Below are 23,563 nucleotides of genomic sequence, written 5' to 3' on the forward strand. Positions count from 1 at the left end.
TAAACCTAACCTAACCTAACCTAACCTAACCTATCTCCATCTCCGACTCCTTTTGTATAAAATAATTTTCACCTTTTGCCGGTTGCGAATAGGACACCCACACGGTGCTTACGGTGAGACGATAGATGGATTTGTCTTGGCTTTAATATAACATAATAATATTATTATACTGTAAACAGGTGATGGGGATTTCATACCCTGTATATACCCATGTATAATGATTTGAATTTGAAAAAAAAGCAAGAGTGTTACGAATGTCTTGTCTTATAACCACTGTTTGAAGTATGAAATATTTCAGAATGTTGTGAAATAATGGATTTGTATTTGGTCCTACTGCCTGTTAATTTAGGAGATAATTACACAAGCTTGCTCAAAGAGAGTTAAAGAGAGGGGTAATCAACCCGTTTGTATTATATTAATCAATCGCTAACTATTTATGATACCTACCCATTGTTTATGCTATGTTACCTTTATTGAGTTGAGTTGAAATAAATATCAAAAATTAGATAACAATAGATAATATCAATTTTCAACGTGAAATCACTATGCCACATTAACTTTTACATTCGATTAAGTATAGTGTAAAGTGTTTCGAAATTTAAAAGAAACAAAAAATAATAAAACTGAAAAAAAATCGTGCTGTTATTGCAACTGAAGTGCAGTAAAAAAAAATGCCACTCGTCAAAACATTTTGACTGATTGTAATAAAAAACAAAATTTTATAGCGAAAGAAATATGTTCATTATTTCTAAAATTATTATAAAATGTTGTATATAACATGACATATCATAAATTAAAAATGAGAAAAAAATGTACGTCAGTGAAATATATTTTAATATGTTTTACAAGACGAAAAAACAAAAATAATAATAATTTTATATTTCATGAAATGTTCAAACACTACTTATAACGCTTGATTTTCTCTTAAACTATAAGTGATGAAAAGTACTCATAATAAGAGGCAATAAGAAAGAGGATACAAACTATTAATTTAGAAAATTATTTAGGTTTTTTACAGTCAAACAAAAAATTATCAACTAAAGCCACATTTTTCATTCCCCAACCTAACCTAATCTGACCAAAACCCTGTCTGATACAGTTCATTCACTAATGAGCTAAAAAATTAAACACGTGTACCTACATAAACATATTTTTTACAAATAAAATTAAAAATATTTCTCCGAAAAATCTACCTTCTCATTTTTAACGCGCAGCAAGCCGATTAAAGTTTAATACAAGCCACGACTTGAGTTTGAAAAAAGTCTCCCTGAGTTTGTGTGTGTGTGTGTGTGTTACATCTTATCAAAAGGTTTAATTTTCAACTGATACGTATATTATAATATATATAAATCAGTTATCAAATCTTGCATCTGTGTGTCTGCTTTGTTACCGACGTTTTCAATCGGATAACAACGTAATAATATTATGCGCTTAAACTCTCAACACAAGACGTATTGAACTAAAAAACTATTAAATTAGATTTGGAAAAAAAAAATCCAACTTTTATAGTCGAGAGATTTTTTTTCTATTCATTAGTCGGTTTAATTGACGATTTAACGAGCCCGCGTAGGTGGTCTAATTAAACGCAAGACGAGCATATACATAGCTGCTGTTGTTGTTGTCTGCGCAGTAGAGTCAATATGAGAGTCAAGACGACGGGTATAGGTACAATTTTATTGACAACCACATTATTGGTACACATACACATAAGAAACATTAACAGAGTGGCTCGAAAAAAATGTGTCTCGCTGAAATTTATTATGCTATAATTGCGGTGAAACATTTTGTGATAGTTAAAATTGAAATTCACAATAAGGATATTATTAGGAAACGTCATAGTTTTTTTAAAAAATAATTGTAATTTTTTCAGTTGTTCTCGTTGCAAGCATTTACACGGTTCTGTTCGTTTCGCTATAACTTTGTAAACATAATAATACACATATTTATTGAGTAGTCCGAAAAAAACAGTAGCCCATAAAATCCATATTTATGTTCCCATTGTCCAATGAAACGTGTTGAGATAATATTACACGGTGACGGCTACGGTTTTATTTTTTTTTGCCAACCTAAGAAATAGGAAGAAATGTAATATCATTACCAAAGGCATAGCAAATGAACGGAATGAGAAAAAATAAAATTTCAAACGCTAAAATGTATTAAAAATGTTTGTTTACTTTTATGGAATTAAAAACATATTGAAAAAACCGACTGTACACTTCTCTTACGCATAAGGGATGAAAATAACAATTTAGTTGAAGTGAAAGTGTTGAAAAATGTAGTAAAATATACACGTGGAACGTGAGTTGGCTTTCTCGATACGGCTCTGGCAAAAATCGACTTACGGTTAAGTTACATATATATATATATCACCTGAAAGTTAAAAACTTTATCCGTGTCGTCTCGACCGGTTTATTTTAAATATCGCAATTATAAGCTTTTTTTTTTCGTTTAAAAAAAGGTAAAAGAAAATAATTTTTTAAGCAATCTTGGATTTTGTTTTAATCGATCAAGTTATACTTTCACAGACGACATAACCTAGTAACACTCCCGCCAGACAATAGCCAGCAAGATCTGTAATCGGCAAGAAAGCCGAGACAGCCGTTTTTTCTCAGACATTTCATCCAAAACTCAGATCTCTCAAACCTAACCTGACCTAACCTGACCTAACCTAACCTAACCTGACCTAACCTAACCAAACCTAACCAAACCTAACCAAACCTAACCTAACCTAACCAAACCTAATTAGTCCTAAAAAACAACTTGACTAAACGACTAAACTAGGTCCTAATAACTACATATTAGGTCGATATTTTGAAGAAAAAAAAAATAAATAAAAAATCGCCTTTACCCAACTCAAAGGACCGCTGTTCGTCGCGAGGGCGGCCGTCGTTGTCGCGTTACGTAACGAGACAAATGTGCCCGTGTAACCGGCGCGCGGGCGTGAGTACATATTATTACTATACCGAATACTGTCGGACGGTGCGTGTGCTCGCGTGACGGTCGTGACGATAGGCAGCGCAAAATTATCCTTTACACGGCCGCCGCATAATTATCATCGTCGTCGTATGTGTATTGTGTACACGACGGCCGGCCGTCGACGCGGTCGATTAAACGCCTACTGCCTACCGGCGGGGTGGTACCCATACGTATACCCGCGCCTACCTACCTATCGGCGGCGGCGGCGGCCGACGACAGATACCTAATCGCGCGCGCGTCAAACGCAAGCACTATATTATAATTTGTCATAATAATAATAATAATTTACAGCGTTATTTATTACACGAATGTAGGCGCTGTTGTCCCGTATCGGTCTCCCACGGCGATTATAGAGAGGTGTGTAATTTGTACACGGCTAATGGTCGTTTCGGTCATCTCGTTCGACGACAATCGACACCTATTGTTGTCGATTGTTTTGGGCGGAGAGATAAGACGCGCGCGGATAGAGAGAGGTACGATGATAAATGACAAAGTGATTTTTCAATTTTTACTTGTAAAATAAAAAAGCTGATAATATGATGATGGGCGATGTAGTACCTATCTATGCCGTACAACAACAACAACAATAGCAATAACAATAACAATAATCGACTCGAGCACCGGGCATCACATTGTTTAACCGAAAACGGACACAAAACGTGCCACCGGGCGGCGCGATGCCCTCGAGGGGGGGGGAGGGGACCGCGGGTTGCACGCGGTGCACGTGTGCCGCCGGGACGAGTGCGCGCCGGTCCGGCGTGCGTGCCACCACGTGTGTCCGTCCCGCCGGTTCATCACGACCACTTGTTGAGCGCGATTTATTATATTTTATTTATTATGTATGTATGTATATATGTATATACTATGTGTATGGTAAAACGAAAAACCGCCGCGACGGTATCGCTCGGACGCGGTCGTCGAGAAATCGTCTCGAGAAACAAAAGAGCCGTCGACAACGTATTGCTTTGCCGTGCCTTGCGTTGCGCGATAACGGTGCTCTCTTTCTAGAATAGGATTAAAAATATAATATAATATATGATGATCTACAATGCGCAATTTTTGTATACAGGGTGATTGTTTTAGCTGGTTTTCTCTTGGAATAATTTTTTTTTTTTTAATTTTCTAAGTTTTTTTCTTTTTGAAAACGTTTCTATTTTCAAACAAATTATTTTACTATAAATGTATTATATACATCGCTTATACTAATAAACCGCAATCGGCTTTTGGTAAAGTTAAATATACAAAATAACCTAACCTGACAAAATATGAATAAACGAGTACACAAAAATTAAAAAAATGTACAAAAAAAACTGACCAACATAGATGAGAAATAGTAGACAATATTTAAAGTCTAGAAAAAACTCGAGCAACACTTGCAACCTAACCTAACCTAACTTGTGGCTAAATTTGTTGTAATATTTTTAAAAAAATGTTCTATATTTTTACCTTATTATTTTTTTCTGTTTAAATAACATTCACAATCTGTACATAAAGAAAAATATACAACAAGCAAATATGTTGACAATGTAAATGACTTGGAAATTACTACGAGTAGGGAAGCTATCCAGTGATAGGACTTTCATCTTATATTTTATAGACTTTTAAAACTTTAACAGTAACGTTAAATTGTATTTTATTGGCTTTTTAACGTATATTTAAAACAAAAATGTCATAATATCTGATTTTATAAATCTTTTATGAATTTGGAATTATTTATTTTTTGAGATGTGGTAATAGGAGCTAAAGTGTAAGGTAATTTATAGTATTAATATAAATTTTAATTCAATTGATATGTAATTTAATAAATTCTATATCTGTATAGGTACGAAATGTAAGTTCTATATAAAAAAAAATTGGTCGTCTCTATTTTTTTCAGCATACCTATTACTCAAATATTATTATCTTAACTGTTCTCCCAAAGTGTTGAAGATAGTTACAAAATATATAAATATGACAGTCCAACCTAACCTAACCCAGACCATAACACCGCTGCTGTTGCATACCCAAATCGAATTTCGAATAATTTAAATCTCCCACATTTTCTTCGTCTTATTAAGGCTGCAATCCTAAACTACCTCCAATGTGTTTATACTCGGTGCTACGGTTTTTAAATAATAATTAAATACCTGATTAAAATATTTTTGGTAGTCGTATATGAATAAGGTTTCTTATATTTCGAATAAATTTTCTATTTTTTTTTTTTATGCATTTCTATATATTTAGGACGTAGATTGTTATTTTCTATTAACAGACAATATTTAATACTCTCTATCTTGTTAATAGACTATATTTCAAACTTTTCGGCTGAAATTTCAAAACATGTTCGACTTTCAAGTGATATAAAAATTTAAAATGTGAAAACCTAATTTTTTGGTTGATTTTACCGAATAAACATAACGTTTGGTTGAAAATGTAATTTGGTTCACAACCTAACCTAACCTAACTCAAACCTAACCTAACCTAAACCTAACCTAACCCAAACCTAACCAAACCTAAACCTAACCTAACCCAAGCCAAACCTAACCTAACTATATTACCTATCGTGTTAAAAGGAACCTGTTGAGTTGGGTGTGTGGCCATTAAGTTTGACATTATTAAACAAGTGACAAAATAGTGAAGTTTGTAAGCTCAACGGAATCGGGCTAAACGTTTATCCAAAAACACTACCTGTACACAATAATTAAGACATTATTCTAAAACCTTATTACGGTTGTCACGATAATATTATTAGGTAGTTATTAGGTCTACTTATTAGGTAGGTATTATTACAACCAAGTCCTAACTAACATGCCTATTTTGCGGTGTAAACAGTAACACAACTCGTTTGCCGCCCAATATAAATAGGGTGTAGGTACAGTGTACTATAACAATATGATGTAAGTATTATTGTTATTATTATTGTATCAAAGAAAAACCACCGGGCCGTACGCGACGGGCGAGACGAATAGCAGAGAGATAGATAGAGGGGAGACCCCACCCCCTATCTTACGGTGAAAATCCATTATACATATGTATATACATATTATATTGTATTATTATCACTATTATTGTAATAGAATAGTAGGCCGGGCTTAAAGCGGGCAATTTCGTTCCGGTGGGTGGAGCTTGTGCACAAAACGCTGTTCACCGGAGACGGCGTTCCACTACAGCAAGCACTCAAACACACACACACATATACTCTGTAATCGTCTTGAAGACTAAAAAAAAGCCGCCGTCGGTTCGCCCATGATGATATTTTATAATAAAGATTGCGAATAATTGCTGTATTAATTTTTTTTAAAAACGCACATAGATACCGCCGAATACGGGTATAACAAAAAAAAAAAAATATAAACGATTATTTCCCATATGGATATTATTATTTATTTTTTTTTTTTATTCTAATCGCTCGCACGTAACACGACTCGGCCGATTATTATTTAAACCTCGTCCGACCGTACACAGGTAGGTTAGGTGTACCTTATAATAATAAACAGCAGCAACAGCAGAAACAGCTTATTAACACAAACGATGTCGTGTACACTGACAAGTGCACACGCGAAAATCAAACGGTAGAACCGTCCGTGGCCGACGGTTCCTATATAATAATAATAATAATAATAATATTACAGTGTATATCTGTATATCTGTATGTGTATAATATCTATGCATGTACCTTGCAACGGCCGTTTATATTATTAAAAAAAAAAAAACCATCGCCGAGACGTGATAAACGTACCTAATCGTTGGGTTGTACACACGGAATGCGCCTGAGAAAAGAGGTCACTTCCCGTTTGAACGGAATCGTTCAAATGTAATTATGTAAAAAAAATAATGATAATACAAATGATTACCAGAATTAAAGAGGGGGAAACCTAACCTATCCAATCCAAATCTAAATACAACCTAACCTATCCAATCCAAATTAACCCCAAACTAACCTATCTAATCCAAAACTAACCCCAACCTAATCTATTTAATCCAAATGTAACCTAATCTTACCTTACCGATTTAAATATAACATGATCAAACCTATTTAGTCCAAATATATAAATAACCTAACCTATCCAATCCAAATCTAACCTAATCAAACCTATTTAATATAAAATGTATAAATAACCACATCCTAACCTATCCGATCCGATCCAAATCTAACCCCAACCAAACCTATCCAATCCAAATTTAACCTAAACAAACCTATTTAATCTAAACACATAAATAACCTAACCTAACCTATCCATGATCCAATATAACTCTAACCCAAACCTAACCTATCCAATCCAAATCTAACCACAACCTAATCTATTAAATCCAAATCTAACCTGATTAATGATTGGAATCCAAAAACGCTATTTAAGCCACTGAAAAATCGTATAAACGTTATTTTACAACATAAAGCTATGTAAAATTTTCTGATGAAAAAAAACGCTTAACTTTGACTATAAATTAGCAATTTAAAGTCCAACAAATGTATTATATTTTATTTAAACGCAATATAACATGCACAACTATTGTGCCTAAGTATTTTTGTACAAATTTAGATTTCCCAAACGTCTTTACCGATTGAACTTAAGGAAATGTGTACTAGCGAAATAGCTATTAAAAATTTACTTTTCTAATATTTAAGAAAAATTCAAATACATTTAGTCTTTTCCGGATGACATTTATTCTTAGACCTTTTAGACAGATTTGACGACACCAGTCTAATAAAAAAAAAAAAAATTAAAAATAGGAATTGAATATTAACTGAAATTTATTTTGGGAAAGTGCAGCAAGTGTATTTTATACATTAAAAAAAAATATATAATAATAGTTATAATTTGATTTCAGCCTCGAAATTATATTTAAAAGAAATACTCATTTAAGTTTTTTATTATTATTTCAATGGACAATATTATTATTATAATTATAGGTACTATAGTCGATAATAAACGGATCTAATTAATATTCCACGCGATACAATATGGCCGCATAACAATACCAAGAGTTAAATATTCAGAATCGATCATCGTTTTAATTTTTAAAAAAAATAATATATAACTATACATATATATATATATATATACCAACGAACACATACCGTATTCTAATTAGGACTGCGCAAGTTGTGTATATTAGATTTATTTTTAAACCAAAGGAATACATTTTAAAGAAACCACAAACGATCAAAATTCACCAAGAATTTCCTACAAAAATTTTTAAAAAACCAATCCTCATCTAAAAACCCAATCAATCCTTTTGGTGGAAACGTACCTACAGGAAACGATTACAAGCATAATACTAATATCATCATCAGCAACAGCACATTATAAACACATCAATCGTGTGTATGTGTGTGAGGCATACATAACAAGTACAATACTTAAATGAGTAATGACTATTACCTTTTTATTAGTTTTGGCCAGGCACATATACCTCCTGTCCGTCATAACTAAACTGTAATTAACATAGAGCCAATTAGCTCATTGACTAAAATTTTTTAATACAGGAAAAATGCAGAGCTTAAGAACCCTGAAATTGTTTATCGAAGTGGGTAATAAATAAAAAAATTTCAAAACCGGAAACGCCGTTTGACATTAGATCGCTCTAATAAATAAATAAATATTATAATATCAGGTCATCAGTTTTTTTTTTTGAGAAAAATCAGAAGAAAAATATTAAATAGATGCCACGTTTAAAGGCAAGACGAATAATTGGGTAATTAACAAAATCAATACACACACACACAGACACAGACACTATATGAAGATTATTCTTTTTATATTATGAGACGGATTTTTTTTTTTTTTAATACTTATTGGTCGTTACACGCACACGCAGGTGTCTAACGAAATTACCCGAATCGAATGGTTAGGTTTTTTTTTATTTCCCTCGTTTAATCTCTATCCTATCACGGCTATTATATTTTGTATTACTATAAGCGCACGCATATATATATATATATGTATATATTATAATATACAAGAATATAACAATAATAATAATATCGTTATTACATCCTGTGGGAGCTGCGTGCCGACCGTTTAAAAAAAAATAATAATTGTAATCGTATACATTAAAAAAAAAAAAAACGGTTGTAATGGCAGTTGTATATGTGATATAAAAAAAACACTATATAATAATAATAACAATAATAATAATTGAAATTTCGCACGGTGCTCTCTGTGCACGGTGGCCAATGCAAAACGATTATCGCGCAGTGCACTTGCTACCATAAGGACAAGACGTCTTACAATGAGACGTTGAGATGATGATAATAATAATAAAAACAGCATCTACACACAATTTTTTTTTTTATTAATACTATTATTATTATTATTATGGTCGTTTAGAGATGAGCGCGCAAAATGTAATAACATAATATTAATTATTATTACTGTTATTATGTATTGTATTGGCGTGTACATTGTTATTAAAAAAACCGTGTAAATGCGTGCCGTAAAATCGTATACGTCACTTACACGGGCGGTCGGTAGTCGGTTTTTTTTTTTCTCGAAAAATCAAAAAAATTTCTCGGCCAAATCAAAACAAAAAAAAAATTGAGAAGAATTTTGCACGTACCTTGATGACGAGCGACGACAACACTAGGGCGACGGCCACCGCGAACCACGGCGGCGCGGGCGACTTGGTGGCCGGGGCCACCGGGCGGCGGCGGCTGCGGTGTCGGCCGGTGGCGAGCGCGTCGTGGACGCCGCCGGCCGTAAGCCGGGCTGGCCACCGCGGCCGCCATACCCATTTATCCTGCGTGTTCTCGGCCGGCGCGGCCGCCATCCGGCCGCGGCGGTCGTCGTAGTCACAGGCACCGGTGTCGTCTTCGACGGGACGCCGGCGACGGCCGCTGCCGCCGCCGCCGCATGTGCAACTTCCACAAGCGGCGGCCGCGGCCGGCGGCGGAGGGATCACGGTGATAATGATGTCGGACGTTGTTTCAATCGCGCCGATACGACGGGTCGGCGGCGGTTTGACGCATAGCACGGGACAAAATTTGTTGTTTTTTTTTAATTCAATATTCCGATTTCGACGCGGGGAGAAAAATGTCGATTAAAGTTTTAGCGCCTTTTTTTTTTTTTTTTTGTAAGTCAACAATACTCGCACGCTCGCGTGTGTACACGGGCGGGACGCACTAGACGGGACGCGTGAAAATATCAAATCGACGACGGCGGCGGCGGCAACGCGACTAGCAGTAATGACGGCGGCTGCTCGGAGGCACGACGGACGACCGATGTCTAACCACGGGCAAAAAGCGGGAGTACACAGCCCGGAGCTGTGCTTCTGTGGTGACGGTGGCGGCGGCGGCGGCCGCTGCGGTGGCATTGGTGGGAGTACCGCAAGGGCGGGCGACGGCGCGGCGGCGGTGGTGGTGGTGGCTCGCGGCCGGCCGGTCACCGGCTCGCGCATCACGGCGTTCGGCGGCGGCGGCGGCGGCGGCGAGGCAATGCCCGAGGCCGTCGGGTTGACGGCGGTGCGAGATCGTGCCGGCCGGCAAGAGAGACCACCGTCAATCTAGATCTAATTCCACCCATCGAGAGAAAGAGACTTACGACGCGCGGCTTAAGGCGTTCGGATTGGCAACAACAATATAATAACACACACACATTGTACATCGAGCTTATGTACCTACGAAAGGATGAAGCCGAAAAACCGATTTGTATACAGGGTGATTCCGGATTCACTAAGAACTATGCGGAACAGTCGATACATCTTAAGATAATAAAATATATGAAGGGGACGTCATAAGGTAGGTTAGGTATAGGCAATCTGTTGCAACATCTCAGCTCAAAGGTTACACACTGTGATGTGTAATTACCAGTAATTAGGGCTCTTTTTTTTTGGTGGTTAATTTATTGTCCGGACTATCAAAGCATACTTGACAGCAAATTGAAAAAAAATGTTCATCTTAATATCTTTATTATTGACTAAATGATAATCGTAGAACATTTTTTTTTACATATTTAAAGTAATGAGAACTTTATCTAGGTCCTCTCTTCGGCTTTGTTTTTTGTATTATTATATATATATATACCCAATATTAACAATTTATATTTTAATCCTGGCATTTTGTTTACTTTTTTAAGTGCTTATATTCAAGGTAAAATTTAAGTTTTTTTTAAAAATTGACGAAAGAGCGCCTACCTAATGTTTTTTTCTTTTTAATAGTCTCAAAATTGTTTTTCTATGACCATTTCGCTTTGAACTACACGCTTTTCCATGAACATGTTTTTATCATTATTTTTAAAAGGTACGACGTCCTCTTAAGACTTTTTTTAAATGTTCCATACTTTTAACACGGTTATTAGTTATTATAGCCCAAATTTGGCATTTTTTTAACCATAATAATATAACCTCATCCCTATGAATTGGATTATATAAATATATGAATTATGATGATATTATCTCAGCTTTTTTCCCGGCTAAATTAAGAATAATTTGCTGCAAATTTTTACTGCTCGATAACCAGTTTTGGACGATTACTTTTTAAGGTTATTTAAGTTTAAAAGTAAATATTATCCAAAACTGGTTATCGACAGGTCAAAACGGTCAGAAAATTATTCTTAATTCAAAACGTCAGTTAAATACTATACAATAATACTTTACCATTAAAAAAGCTTTTAGTACACAAGATTTTTTAACACATAAGGGATAGGGTTATGCGTTTTGAAAGTATAATTCAGTTAAGAGTTCAGAAAAAATAGCTTTTCGGCTTCTCATTGGACAATAATAAAATAAAACATCTTCGCGAAGCTCTTTTGCTCACTTGGATACAAGACATTCGACTTGCCCGCCTACAGTACAACTCAAGTTTATATTATAGTAAGCAACTTTCCCCCCCTCCCACCAAAGACTCGAAATTTGAATTCGTTAAGTAAATGTAATTTTGTATATTTTTGTAGCGTTAATGCTCGCAACGATACAAATGTAAATGATAATGCAATTATTGAAGTACTGATTTATTTCTTGAAGTCCTCTTAGGTATTATAACATCATAGTATAATACATATTAAAAACCACACGCATATTACAAATCACTTTCAAATAAACGCTTCGATGCGAATTTGTAATGGTAGACACTTGTCGATTAAGTCGTTGTACATCTAATGGCAATAATGTGCTTAAAAATGTGTTTACAGTATTAGGGTGGATACGGTTATAGGGTTGATCGTTTGTCTAGAACAATGTATCGCCATAGTTACCCTTAAATTATATCTTAATTGGCTGGACCTTTATTTTGACACTTTCTTACTGTGCTGGGACTGCCGGTGTATGCTGTATGCTTGGTTTGGACTATATCCACTTGGTCTGGACTGTACTGGATTCTTACTATCCAGTAAGATTCGCACCGAAGCGTTTGTTTGAAAGTTATTTCATCACTTTCAGTTGTAACAATTGCTGTATGGACCCGCTGTGTTGGCATTTTGCTGGTCTTAAACTGACTGCCAATCGCCTAAATCAAAAAAGACATTACACCGGCAATGGGTTACGCTAATACCTGTCATTCGTTTATTGCCTGTTCATCTTATCTCATCGAGAATCTTTCTTATATTATAGTGTGTGTGTGTGTGTAGAGTAGGCAAGGTAAGAAAATAGAAAACAAAACCGTCGAAACTAGCAAACCCCGGCTCTCTTCTGTTGAACAAACAACAACAATGAACTCGATAATAACACACAAACCGTACCGTCATAATAATAATAATATTTATATTATGTTGTGTGCTGGCTGAAAAAACGGCTGGCAATCCAAACGAGTAGTCGTGACGGCCGCGCGGTGTTTAATAATATTATTGTCTTTGTTTTCAAAAAACGATAAGAAACGACACGAGAAGATAATATGTTTTTCCTGTTCGGATACGTGTCTTCCCTGTGGGACGGCGGAAAAAGGGCAAAACTTCAAAACTCAGAAAACGTTTTGCGCACCAATTACCCCATTGACTTAGAGTCTATAAAAGGACTTGAGCCCTACATAGAACACCCTGACCGCGAGCCACCACAACGGGTGGTCGACGACTTTATCCGGTAAGGAATTATCAATAATAATAATAATAATAAACTGTTTTTTTTCGAAAACAAGTTGGTACCCGGCCAAATGGAATTAGGCCAACGACCCTTTTGGCGGGGGAAAAAAATATATATAAAATGTTCTCCTAAAAAAATTACACTTAAACCATATTTTCAACCCGTTGAGAAGTGTTACAGCTAGTTTTTCACTCAATATACTTAAGTTTCCAATACACTACTAACAGCTATAGTCGAGTGCTCTGAATACCTGATATGATGCTGAAAGCGTCAGATAACAGTTTAAAAAATAAATAATAAGTGCTAAGTGAATAGATACGGTGGGTAAAAAAAGTCTCCGTACACTGTTGTCAATTTTTTTCAAAAACATAAAATGATAATTTAAAAGTTGATTAACTTCATATTTTTAACACACATTTATTCAGAAACATATTAATATTTGTTTTTAGAAAAATAGAGCATATATATTAATTAGTTTATTTTATACATGTATATATGTACAACAACTTTGGAAAATAACAGCAAAAAAAGTCTCCGTACAAAATAACATAAATATTTTTAACATGATATATTGTAATAATTATCGTTATTAATGGTCAGTTGGCCCTCCTCTAGCTATAACAACTTCGTGCATTCGTTTTCCCATTAATTCTACTAATTTTGTCGTAACAGTAGAATCAATACTGTTCCATACTTCTAGTATTGCATTTTTTAATTGTTCTTTGTTTCGAGTTTGGTAATTTTTAAGACGTCTACCTATTTCCTCCCATAAATGTTCTATAGGGTTCATGTCTGATGATTGTGGAGGTGTGTTAAGTTGTTTTGGTACTCGGTATAACAACCATTCTTTAACATTTTTCGCGGTATGTTTTGGGTCGTTATCTTGTTGGAATATAAACGAATTGCCAATATTTAGTTTTTCAGCACTTGCATGTAAGTTATTTCTCAAAATGTTTAAATAAACATGTTGATCCATAATACCATCGATAAATACCAAATTACCAACACCTGCAGCGCTCATACAACCCCAAACTAGTACATTACCGCCATGCTTTACCGTTGGGCACAAATTTTTGCAATCCATCTGCTTATTAGGTTTTCTCCACACCATAACTCGCCCATCTGAACCAAAAATATTAAACTTGCTTTCGTCACTAAATAATACAGATTTCCAAAAATCATTTCCCTTATGAATGTGTGCCTTCGCAAAATCTAAACGTTTCCTTTTATTTATTTGACTGATAAAGGGTTTTTTCCTAGCTACACAACCTTTATATCCTGCGTTTCTAATAACATTACGAATGGTCTGAGGCACAACTTTCACATTATAGTCAGTATCAATCATACCAGCCAGTTTAGGTGCACTGGTTTTTGGTTCCGTCACAATTGTCCTTAGAATGGCCCTCTTTTGGTGTGATTTCAATTTTTGGGGACGACCAGTACGTTTTCGATCTTCAAAAGAATCAGTTTCGTTGTATCGGTTTATAATATATTGTACAGTCGAGTGCGATTTATTTATTGTTTGTGCAATATTTCTGAGAGAATTACCATCTTCTCTTAGTTTAACTACTAATTTACGAATATGAATTGAATAAAACGGACTAAGCGTATGTCTATTGTTCTTAATGGCTACAAAAACAATAATACCATGCTCGTTGATATGTAGAACTCTCAGTCCATACGGGTTTTCCCTATTCCGGTACTATTTTTATCTGTTATTCATACACATCAATAAATGTACGGAGACTTTTTTGCTGTTATTTTCCAAAGTTGTTGTACATATATACATGTATAAAATAAACTAATTAATATATATGCTCTATTTTTCTAAAAACAAATATTAATATGTTTCTGAATAAAAGTGTGTTAAAAATATGAAGTTAATCAACTTTTAAATTATCATTTTATGTTTTTGAAAAAATTTGACAACAGTGTACGGAGACTTTTTTTACCCACTGTAGATACTAATTAATATATCCTATTAAATTGGCTCTGGCAGTCAAATTGTTAATATCTATTTGACAATTACACATCCCTCTAATAATAATAATACTTTAATACTATAGTTAATACTTAGTACTATACTAGAATGTGACACGGCACTTGGTATATTTGATATTGACTAAACTGAAATTTCTAAATTTGCCCAGTTCAACAAAGTGTTAGTAGTTTAATAAAATATGTATATCAACCTCTGCTCCAATGTAATATGCGTGTGCATTTTAATATGTATTATACTATTATTTTATATAACAGAGGGAGCTAATTGTTATTTCTGAGTTAAATTATTGTATTTTAGTTAGAAACAGAAAATGTCACATGTTGTATACAATATTGTATACACCATATTTATAATGTTATACAGAAATAAAATATTTTTTTAGATAAATTTGTATGCTAAGAGATTCAATAATAATTCATAACAGTTCTGCGTCAAGTCTAAAAATATCAATCTCGCAATAACATATATTTTGGAAAATTTACTAATAAGAACAGCTTTTTAAATTATACACAAGATTAGTAATTATATTTATATAATAAGTCATACAAAAAAAAAATTGAGGTTAGCTCGCTAATTCTTAGGTTAAATTTATGTTTGCTGTTATTATAAAAATACAAAACTTGTTTATTCTTTAAGTTTAAAATCTATTGGTAAACTTTTATAATGTTTTCTTTAAAGAACTCGAAAAATCATCAGTAAAAAATAGACAAATAAAAAAAATTTGTAATTTTCATAATGATGAATGTTGATGTCCTTAATAAATTTAAGATGTTATATCAAAACAGTTTGACGATTTGTACTTAGCTGATACAAGGTAATCATTTAACTATGTCTATATAGGTCATAAATATATTAAAAATGACGGCCATAAAAAATAGTAATTCAGGAAAAACTCACACCTTTTAATTATTATAATATATTGTAAGGGTTTGCAAAAACTTTTGCATTTTCCTTAAGTTGCATAACTTGCATTAAATCATTTGGTTTTCAATAGGTAAATTAAACATATTGGACTTTTAAAAGTTACCTTGTAAAACTGTATTTCTGTTTAGAAAATGTTATAAGTCTTAATTGAACAATATTACGGCTCGACAGCTATAATAGTTATGTTGAAATAAAATAAATAATATTCAATAAAACAAAAATAATTATCACTTATAAAATATATATTGTCGATGAAATAGAAAAGCCAACTAATTTTTAGTATAATATTTTCACCTGAACATGGACAAGACTTAAGTGTGATTTTTACATGGGTATAAATTATTCAAGCATATACATTTTTGTCCCTAATAGTACTTGCTGGACGACTCGACTTGTATTAAAGCTAGGACAAAATTTCAGGATTCGCTATAACTTAAACGACGGTCAAATCGAAGTCAATCAAATAGAAACGGCGGTGATTTTGGGCTTGGCGGCTACTTCTTTGGCCGTGGCCGGTTATGGGGCTACCAAATCCGTCCGAAGCCTCAAGACGTACATGCATAACAAATGGGGTAAGACACACGTCTGTGATGCGTGACAAGTCGCTACTGCTCTTAACAGGACATTCCTATCCTCCCCCCTCCCCTCCTCGTTTAAACATTTGTACCACTGTCGAAAAGGTAGCCATACTGTAGGTTTCCATTTATATAATATGATTTCTCGCAGACGATTAAATAAGGAAATAAAGAGCAACTAGCGTTTTTATTATCTATTTAAACTCAAGGAATATATTGTATAAAATGTGTTTGAAAAAAAAATATTGAAAAAACTGTGTGTAAAATATTTGTTTGTAGCAGCAATTTGTTTTAAATAATTGACAGTGATAACAGATTTAAAAATAAGACATTTTTATGCTGAGTGTTTTTTGTTTCCCTAAAACTACTTGATTAATACAAATTAATTAAACTATCCTAATCAAACGAGCATTACAACATAGAAAAACGATACATTAACTACGAATAACAACGGTTACTACTTACTACTATATTAATCATGGGTAATAGTTAAATTAATCATGATTGAAAATTTAACCTTTTTGTTGGTACACACGAATAAAGTAATTATTGATTTGAGAAATATTTTTTTTTTATGCACTTAAACTCGAGGAATATGTACAAAATATGTATAAAAAAAAAACTGTGAAAAATATTTGTTGGCGTCATAAAACTACTTGATTAATACGAACGAATTAAACTATCCTAATCGAACGAGTATTACATAAAAAGCAAACACGGTTAAAAAATGTTAATCACGATTGACAAATTTACAGTTAATTCAATTCGTCATTCGACCGGTTATGAACAATCGACTTTCATTAAAATAAAATAATATATATTAACTAAATAATGCCCAACCCTGCCGAGAGCCTTTGAGCCCGCTCAAGTTCTCCCTTGTCGGTAGGTAGGTCTACGGCCTCCTCGCAGGTCTGTACCACGTTAATGACACTGTGTAATACGTTGTGCATGTGCAGCAATACCTTCGATAGTCAAAGAGACATCGGTCACGTCCGTTTACCAATGGCTGAGCAAACCCATTGTGACGGCCAACAACGCGAACAAGCGGAATCGGTCGAAAACCGCTTTGGACCGGTTCGTGTGGACCGAAAAGACTCGGACGAAATGCTCGTAAGAGAGATGGGTTTTTAATGTAAAAGTTATTTTTTGTAAGAAAACGCATCCGTTGCTACTTAGGACGATAACGCAGTACGCGCAGTCGGCCGCCAAAAATCCGAAGATACCGTTCAAAAACGTCTTGGTGTACGGACCGCCGGGAAATGGAAAATCGTCGTTTGCCAAAGTAGGTACACAACTCTTGAGTGTACATTTTCATTTTCATTTTTAGCGTTTTCCAACGCTATAATTGCAAATTACAAAATCACTTATAGGTGTTAGGTGCGGTGGCGAAGGGTACAAAGTATCTAAAACACTTAATTTCACACACGACAACAACAAACACATACAAACAACCCCATTTTAAGTTAATTACATTTTGTGACATGGTAAGTGTGACACTTAGTGCTGACGCCATCGTGGAGGGATTGTGTTATCAAAATAAAGTCAAGAGTATCCACACTTCATGCGGATACATCAAGTCGCAGGATATATTAGGATATGAATTTGTTAAGTAGGCGAACCGCGGAAATTGATTTATGAGAAATGTTAAATATTGATAAATGTTGCCAGCGAATCGATTAAGGCCAGATATTGTAAAACTACTAAACAACGTTTGGCCAGAACATATTATAAGCAAGACTATGCTATCGTCGTACATAATAGGTGTGGGTACTCTTAACTGAGTTTACCTACTATGATTTCTTGTATCTCTCATTCACAAAATATATTCTAAGACCTATCGTCTTAACTAAGATACAAGACAAACCGGGTTGACGCTTGCCCGGGCATTACTCTACAACTCCAAAACCACTCGTTGTACACTATCTAATATTCTAATAAATTAATTAGTCTACTCACACACAACATTCTCGTTTCAACCGAAAGCAAAACGATTATTGACCATGTTTGGTAGCGTAAAACAACCTCTTTAACCTAAAAAAAAAAAATCCGGAGAAAGCCGAAACGTACTGGGCCGCATTAAATTCTATTCGGTTTCCAGTAAAAACCAACGAAAAATTGTCACTACTAATCACACGTTGAACGTCTTGAATGTCAATGTACCTATACTGAACACTGGACGAGTACCTAATTATTATTATGGCTCAATTACTGGTTTCAACACAACCCAGTAGGTCATCTACATATTATGACCGAGTAGAAAAAGAGCAGCTTAAAATAATAATATGCAAATAACAGTCATCGTGACTACTTTTTTAAACCTTTTTTTCCCACTAGCTTTATACATCGATCCTTGGACGTTAATTAATCACAGACAAGTTTAAATTACTGATTTATTTTTATTTTTTGATAATAATAAAATATTATATTTATATAAAGGACATTTTTTTTTCAGACATCATTAAATAACTTGCACTTTATTTCGACCTAATTATTTGTATAAAAAAAAAAAAAAATTAGAACTTTACGATGGTTATAAAAGAAATATCCTACGAATAATTTATAGTGATTTTTTTTTTAATATCAGATATTATCTTGTTATACAAAACACATAGCAAGGTTTAAATTTGAGAAAATCCTTCAACTACTTAGGCCTACTTAGGGATGGTTCAATTCTGTACCAATTTTTCAGCCCAATGGAAATCGATTTAAGATATTTCAATTAAAATTGTGTGACTATTTTTAGTAGTCACTTCTTTGTTTTTTTTTTCAGTAAATTAAACCGTCAGAAGGCTATCCCATTAGTAATATTGGTAGTTGTGTGAACAATATCATCACTATTAATATTATTACAATAACCTGTTTAGAAGGGGTGGGGAGGTAATTATAGAGTGTTATAGGAAGGAACAGTTGTATGAACGAGGCTAAGAAGAAAACAAATATAAAAAAACCCACAGGTAGTTTTTTAATATAGATAATACATTATAACGTTGACTTATTATAATTGTTTTATCTGATGTAATATCGAACATTAACAATAATATTATAAAGTGAAGAAGATTTGAATTTCATTCATAAATTACTTGCGTAGTTCTAATTTTAAGTTGGTTTTGAAAAAGAAAAGTTGCACCTAATCAATTACGATATTATTCTGTTTTGTCGTGATACTTGTTTTGTTGATTTTGTATTCATATCTTCTTAGAGGACCTTAAAGGGGGGTTTAGGGGGCGATGCAGCAGAGAGTAGTAGTAGTAGTAGTAGTAGATACAATATTGTAAATAGAGAAAAACGTTTGACGGGGTGGGGCGTGCGACCGCCAAGACAGGTGACTACGGTGGTGTGGTAAAGTAAAGTCCAGTAAGTTGGAGTTTTTTTGATTTTTCCCCTTATAGATATTGGCCATGAACTCCGGTTTAGACTACGCCGTGGTCGACGGCAAGGACGTGTCGTCTTACGGGCATAAGGCGACGGAGGAAACTCTCAAGCTGTTCCAGTGGATCGACAAGCGCCGCAAGAGACCCCTGATGCTCGTTGTGGAAAAGTCGGAAGAGTTCTTGGGCAAACAGGCGGACAAACACCTCAGAGGGGCCGCCGCGGTGTTCACAGGAAGCACCGCCCGCCAACCGGAAAGGTATATAAAACAATTAAAAATTAAGTATATAAATAAATTACACATAAAAAAAGAAATTACACAACCGCGAAAGTCACGACGGTTTGCACACACAGTGTACTTACGCACATATCTTGTGTGTGTGTGTGTGTGTACAAGTGAGTTGTAAAACTTTATGACTTACACAAGACGAGAACTATTATATATTTTATACACTATATATATATATATATATAATATATGATATAAAACCAGCCTGAAAAACCCGTAGCAGCCTAGATCTACTGCTGCGGCGTGTGTATGTGTGTGTTTTAATTAATTGGAAAGTATTATAGATTTAGTCCGAGATATAAAATGCGAGATTACTTTAGTGCCGTTACAGCAGCGAGTCGTTGACGACCGCCGCCGATGTGTTCTCCTCGCGGACATGATTTTCATAAGAAGAAAAAAAAACTCAAGCCTAACCAAGTCGATAAACCTTAACCTTATCGATATAAAAATGTTTCGATTTTATCGGATAACGAATATTACTTAAAGCTTTAACGACGAGTACCAACCACCTACCTGAGAAGATATTGTTTTTACAACGGTGTGTGTAGCAGCAGCTGTTTCTTCGTGTAGCAGCTCCGTAGATAAGAAATCGTACCTGCAAGACACGTCTTTATTGAGAAAACGATTTTTTAATTTCATCCCTTCCCGAGAAAAACACTGAAACAAATTATACACACACCGTACATTTTTTTTTAAAACAGTCCAATTAGTCACAAATTTTTATCGAATATTCTCTAGACACGGTAGGCACTGCCGATAAACCAAAAACAGTCCAGACCGAGTACACATAGTTCAAACTAAGCACAGTCCAAACCTAATGCAGTGTACACCAGCAGTTCCAGCACAGTAAGAAAGTGTAAAAGTGAAGGTCCTGCGATTTAGATGCCGACTACTATAATTTTGTTGTTTTTACTTTATTGACATTATTTTTATTTATTATATACATATATTTTATACAAAACTCCTTAAAAACAGACCTCATGCAATCTAATTGAGGTTTACATGCCCCGACCCGACTATACTGGCATTTTTGTTATTACTTTTTGGACATTATTTGTATTTATTTAAAAAAAATTCATGTCTGAATAGGTTATAATCGTATCCACCCCAATACTGTAAGCACATTTTAAAACATAGTATTGCCATTAGGTGTACAACGATTTTATTCGATAGGTTTCTCTACCGGATCTTACAGATTCGCATCGAAGCGTTTATTTGAAAGTGATTCGGTCACTGAAGATATCTTAAGAAAATCACTTTCAGTTTGAATAATTCCTGTAGACCCGCGACTTATCCTGCCCCGACAAGATCTTAACATTTCAAAACTTAGCCTCCTGACAAAGGTGAATAACCTTATCCGTTCAGTCCATCTGGTGGGTGATGTAGGAATTTCGGTTTTCTTAGAATTCTCAACCATCTTATACATACTGCACTTGTCTGATGGATGGCATAACGTCGATAGTTTGGCGTATTATCGGTTTAAAGCGGTCTGCTGGTCGAGCGGTTATTGTAGATTCGAACTAATCCATCACTTTCTTGAAAAATAAAAAATGAAAAATATTGGTAAAACAAGTGTATGAACAAAAAAAAATATTAACTTAACAATGCGAAAAAATTCAGCTAAAAGCATTTCACTTTCATTGTGCAAATGTTTCTATAAAGCGATCAGTGTTAATAATTATTCTTTATGCAACAAATTATACACTTAAATATAAATACTGATGATAAATCATCATATAAATATGATGAATGTTTGCCATTTTTTATCTAAAAATAAATCTCTACTTTTTAAATAAATAAAATATACTTTTAATTATAAATTGTTTATTAATTGTTATGTTTTTTTTAAATAATTATAATTTTTTTTCTTAAATACAATTTAATATTGTAAATATACATATTTAACAACACAAATGGCTTACAAATGTTTTCTAAACATTATATAATCGTTTTGATATTTGTTAAGAGTTTATAATGGGATGTTTGTTTTATTAATAATTGATTTTCATTTTTCTGACAAAATATTATTTTAAAACAGTTAAAAACATTGTAATGATTATTATAAAATAAGATAAAATTAATATATAATAACAAACAAGTTTGGCTGTATGAGTATAACTATAAAATTTAAAATAAAAAAATATTCCAGTCTGGCATCTAAGTATAAATCTATAAATTTAAATTTATAAAATAATTAATTTAAAAAAAAAAAATTTACATTTCTAAGTTCTATTTGATTACACAAATTTGAAATTTCTTTTTAAAAACTATTATTGACATAAAACAAATAAGCCAATAAATTTATCAAAAATAAATTAATTGAATTATTAAATTTTTTCATTTTTATGGCGAACGGTATCTTTTTAAGTTATAATATTAAATTTAAAATTGTTTAATACTTATATTGTACTCGACAAATTTTGCTCGGATTTTACAAATTGATAAAACATTTTTTTGCAGAGTTGTCGAAAAAACTTAGTGGTTTTTTTTTTATATAAGCACAGCCAATGTTTTCAATTTACCCGCAAAAATATTAATTTTTATTGAATTTATGTACAACTAAAAAACTCAAAAAACTGGATTTCTGCTAAAGTATCTTTGCTAGAATTACCAACATCGACCGACCATTAGAGTTTTAATTGACCTCTATTTTTCTTCTAATTTTATTGCAACAATATTATCATTTATTATACACAGCCGTTGGATTCGTTTAGAAACCGATTTTTATATAAGTACCGCCCGGACGGGTTATGTTTCCAACCTGTGATGTATAAGTGTTTATACATGTAAATATAATATAAAACTAGACCTAAGTGTTGAAAAGCTGTTTTTGATATTTCCAGACAAATTAAAAAATAATAATACAGGTGCGTGAATAAATAATTAACATAATAACAATTTAGAAGAAGAAAAAAAAGAGTACAACCTATTTGATTAGTTTACATTTATCAACGGCTATTTATTATCTCTATTACTGATAACAATGGCTCAGGGGTCAGGGGAGGAGGGACTGGGGGGATTGCAGCCCTCGCAGAAATTCAATCGAAGGTTGCTATTTTTCTTGGACAGGAAGAAGGGCTATTGTTGGGTAATGAATTCGTGGAATTTTGTTTTCATTATTATTATTGTTATTTTAGTTTAATGTTGCTGTTGACCGCGAACAACCTGCTGGAAGCGTCCGTCGTGGACCGGATGAACGATTTCGTGGCCGTGCCTTTCCCCGACCGGGAACTCAGGCAGACCATGATCAAGCACTACAGCGGCATGTACCTGAACGGCTGCGACGACAAGTACCGGTCGGACTTGGAAAAACTGCACGGACAAGTGGTGAAAATCACCGAGAACATGCCTTTGCACGAAATCGAGAAGATGGTCAAGTCGTGGGCTTACGAGTTTAAAAAAAAAGAATCGCGCAAAGACGGCGCCGAAGACGGTATC

At 33.9% G+C, this 23,563-nt stretch overlaps 1 protein-coding gene across 1 annotated transcript; it reads left to right on the top strand.

Annotated features, from left to right (window-relative positions):
* Positions 1–12,781: 12,781 nt before the first annotated feature.
* On the top strand, positions 12,782–22,604 carry LOC126842129 (ATPase family AAA domain-containing protein 3-like). The gene is made up of 6 exons (XM_050579020.1): positions 12,782–12,966; positions 16,313–16,464; positions 17,424–17,577; positions 17,644–17,749; positions 19,857–20,095; positions 22,586–22,604. The coding sequence occupies exons 1-6, from the start codon at positions 12,782–12,784 to the stop codon at positions 22,602–22,604; spliced, it is 855 nt and encodes a 284-aa protein (XP_050434977.1).
* The last annotated feature ends 959 nt before the right edge of the window (positions 22,605–23,563 follow it).

Source organism: Adelges cooleyi, unplaced genomic scaffold (genome assembly GCF_023614345.1).
Source record: "Adelges cooleyi isolate 19-005CV unplaced genomic scaffold, UGA_ACOO_1.1 ACOO_flye_CR_arks_rails_tigmint_CR_PRNA_446, whole genome shotgun sequence".
Lineage (NCBI taxonomy): Eukaryota > Metazoa > Arthropoda > Insecta > Hemiptera > Adelgidae > Adelges > Adelges cooleyi.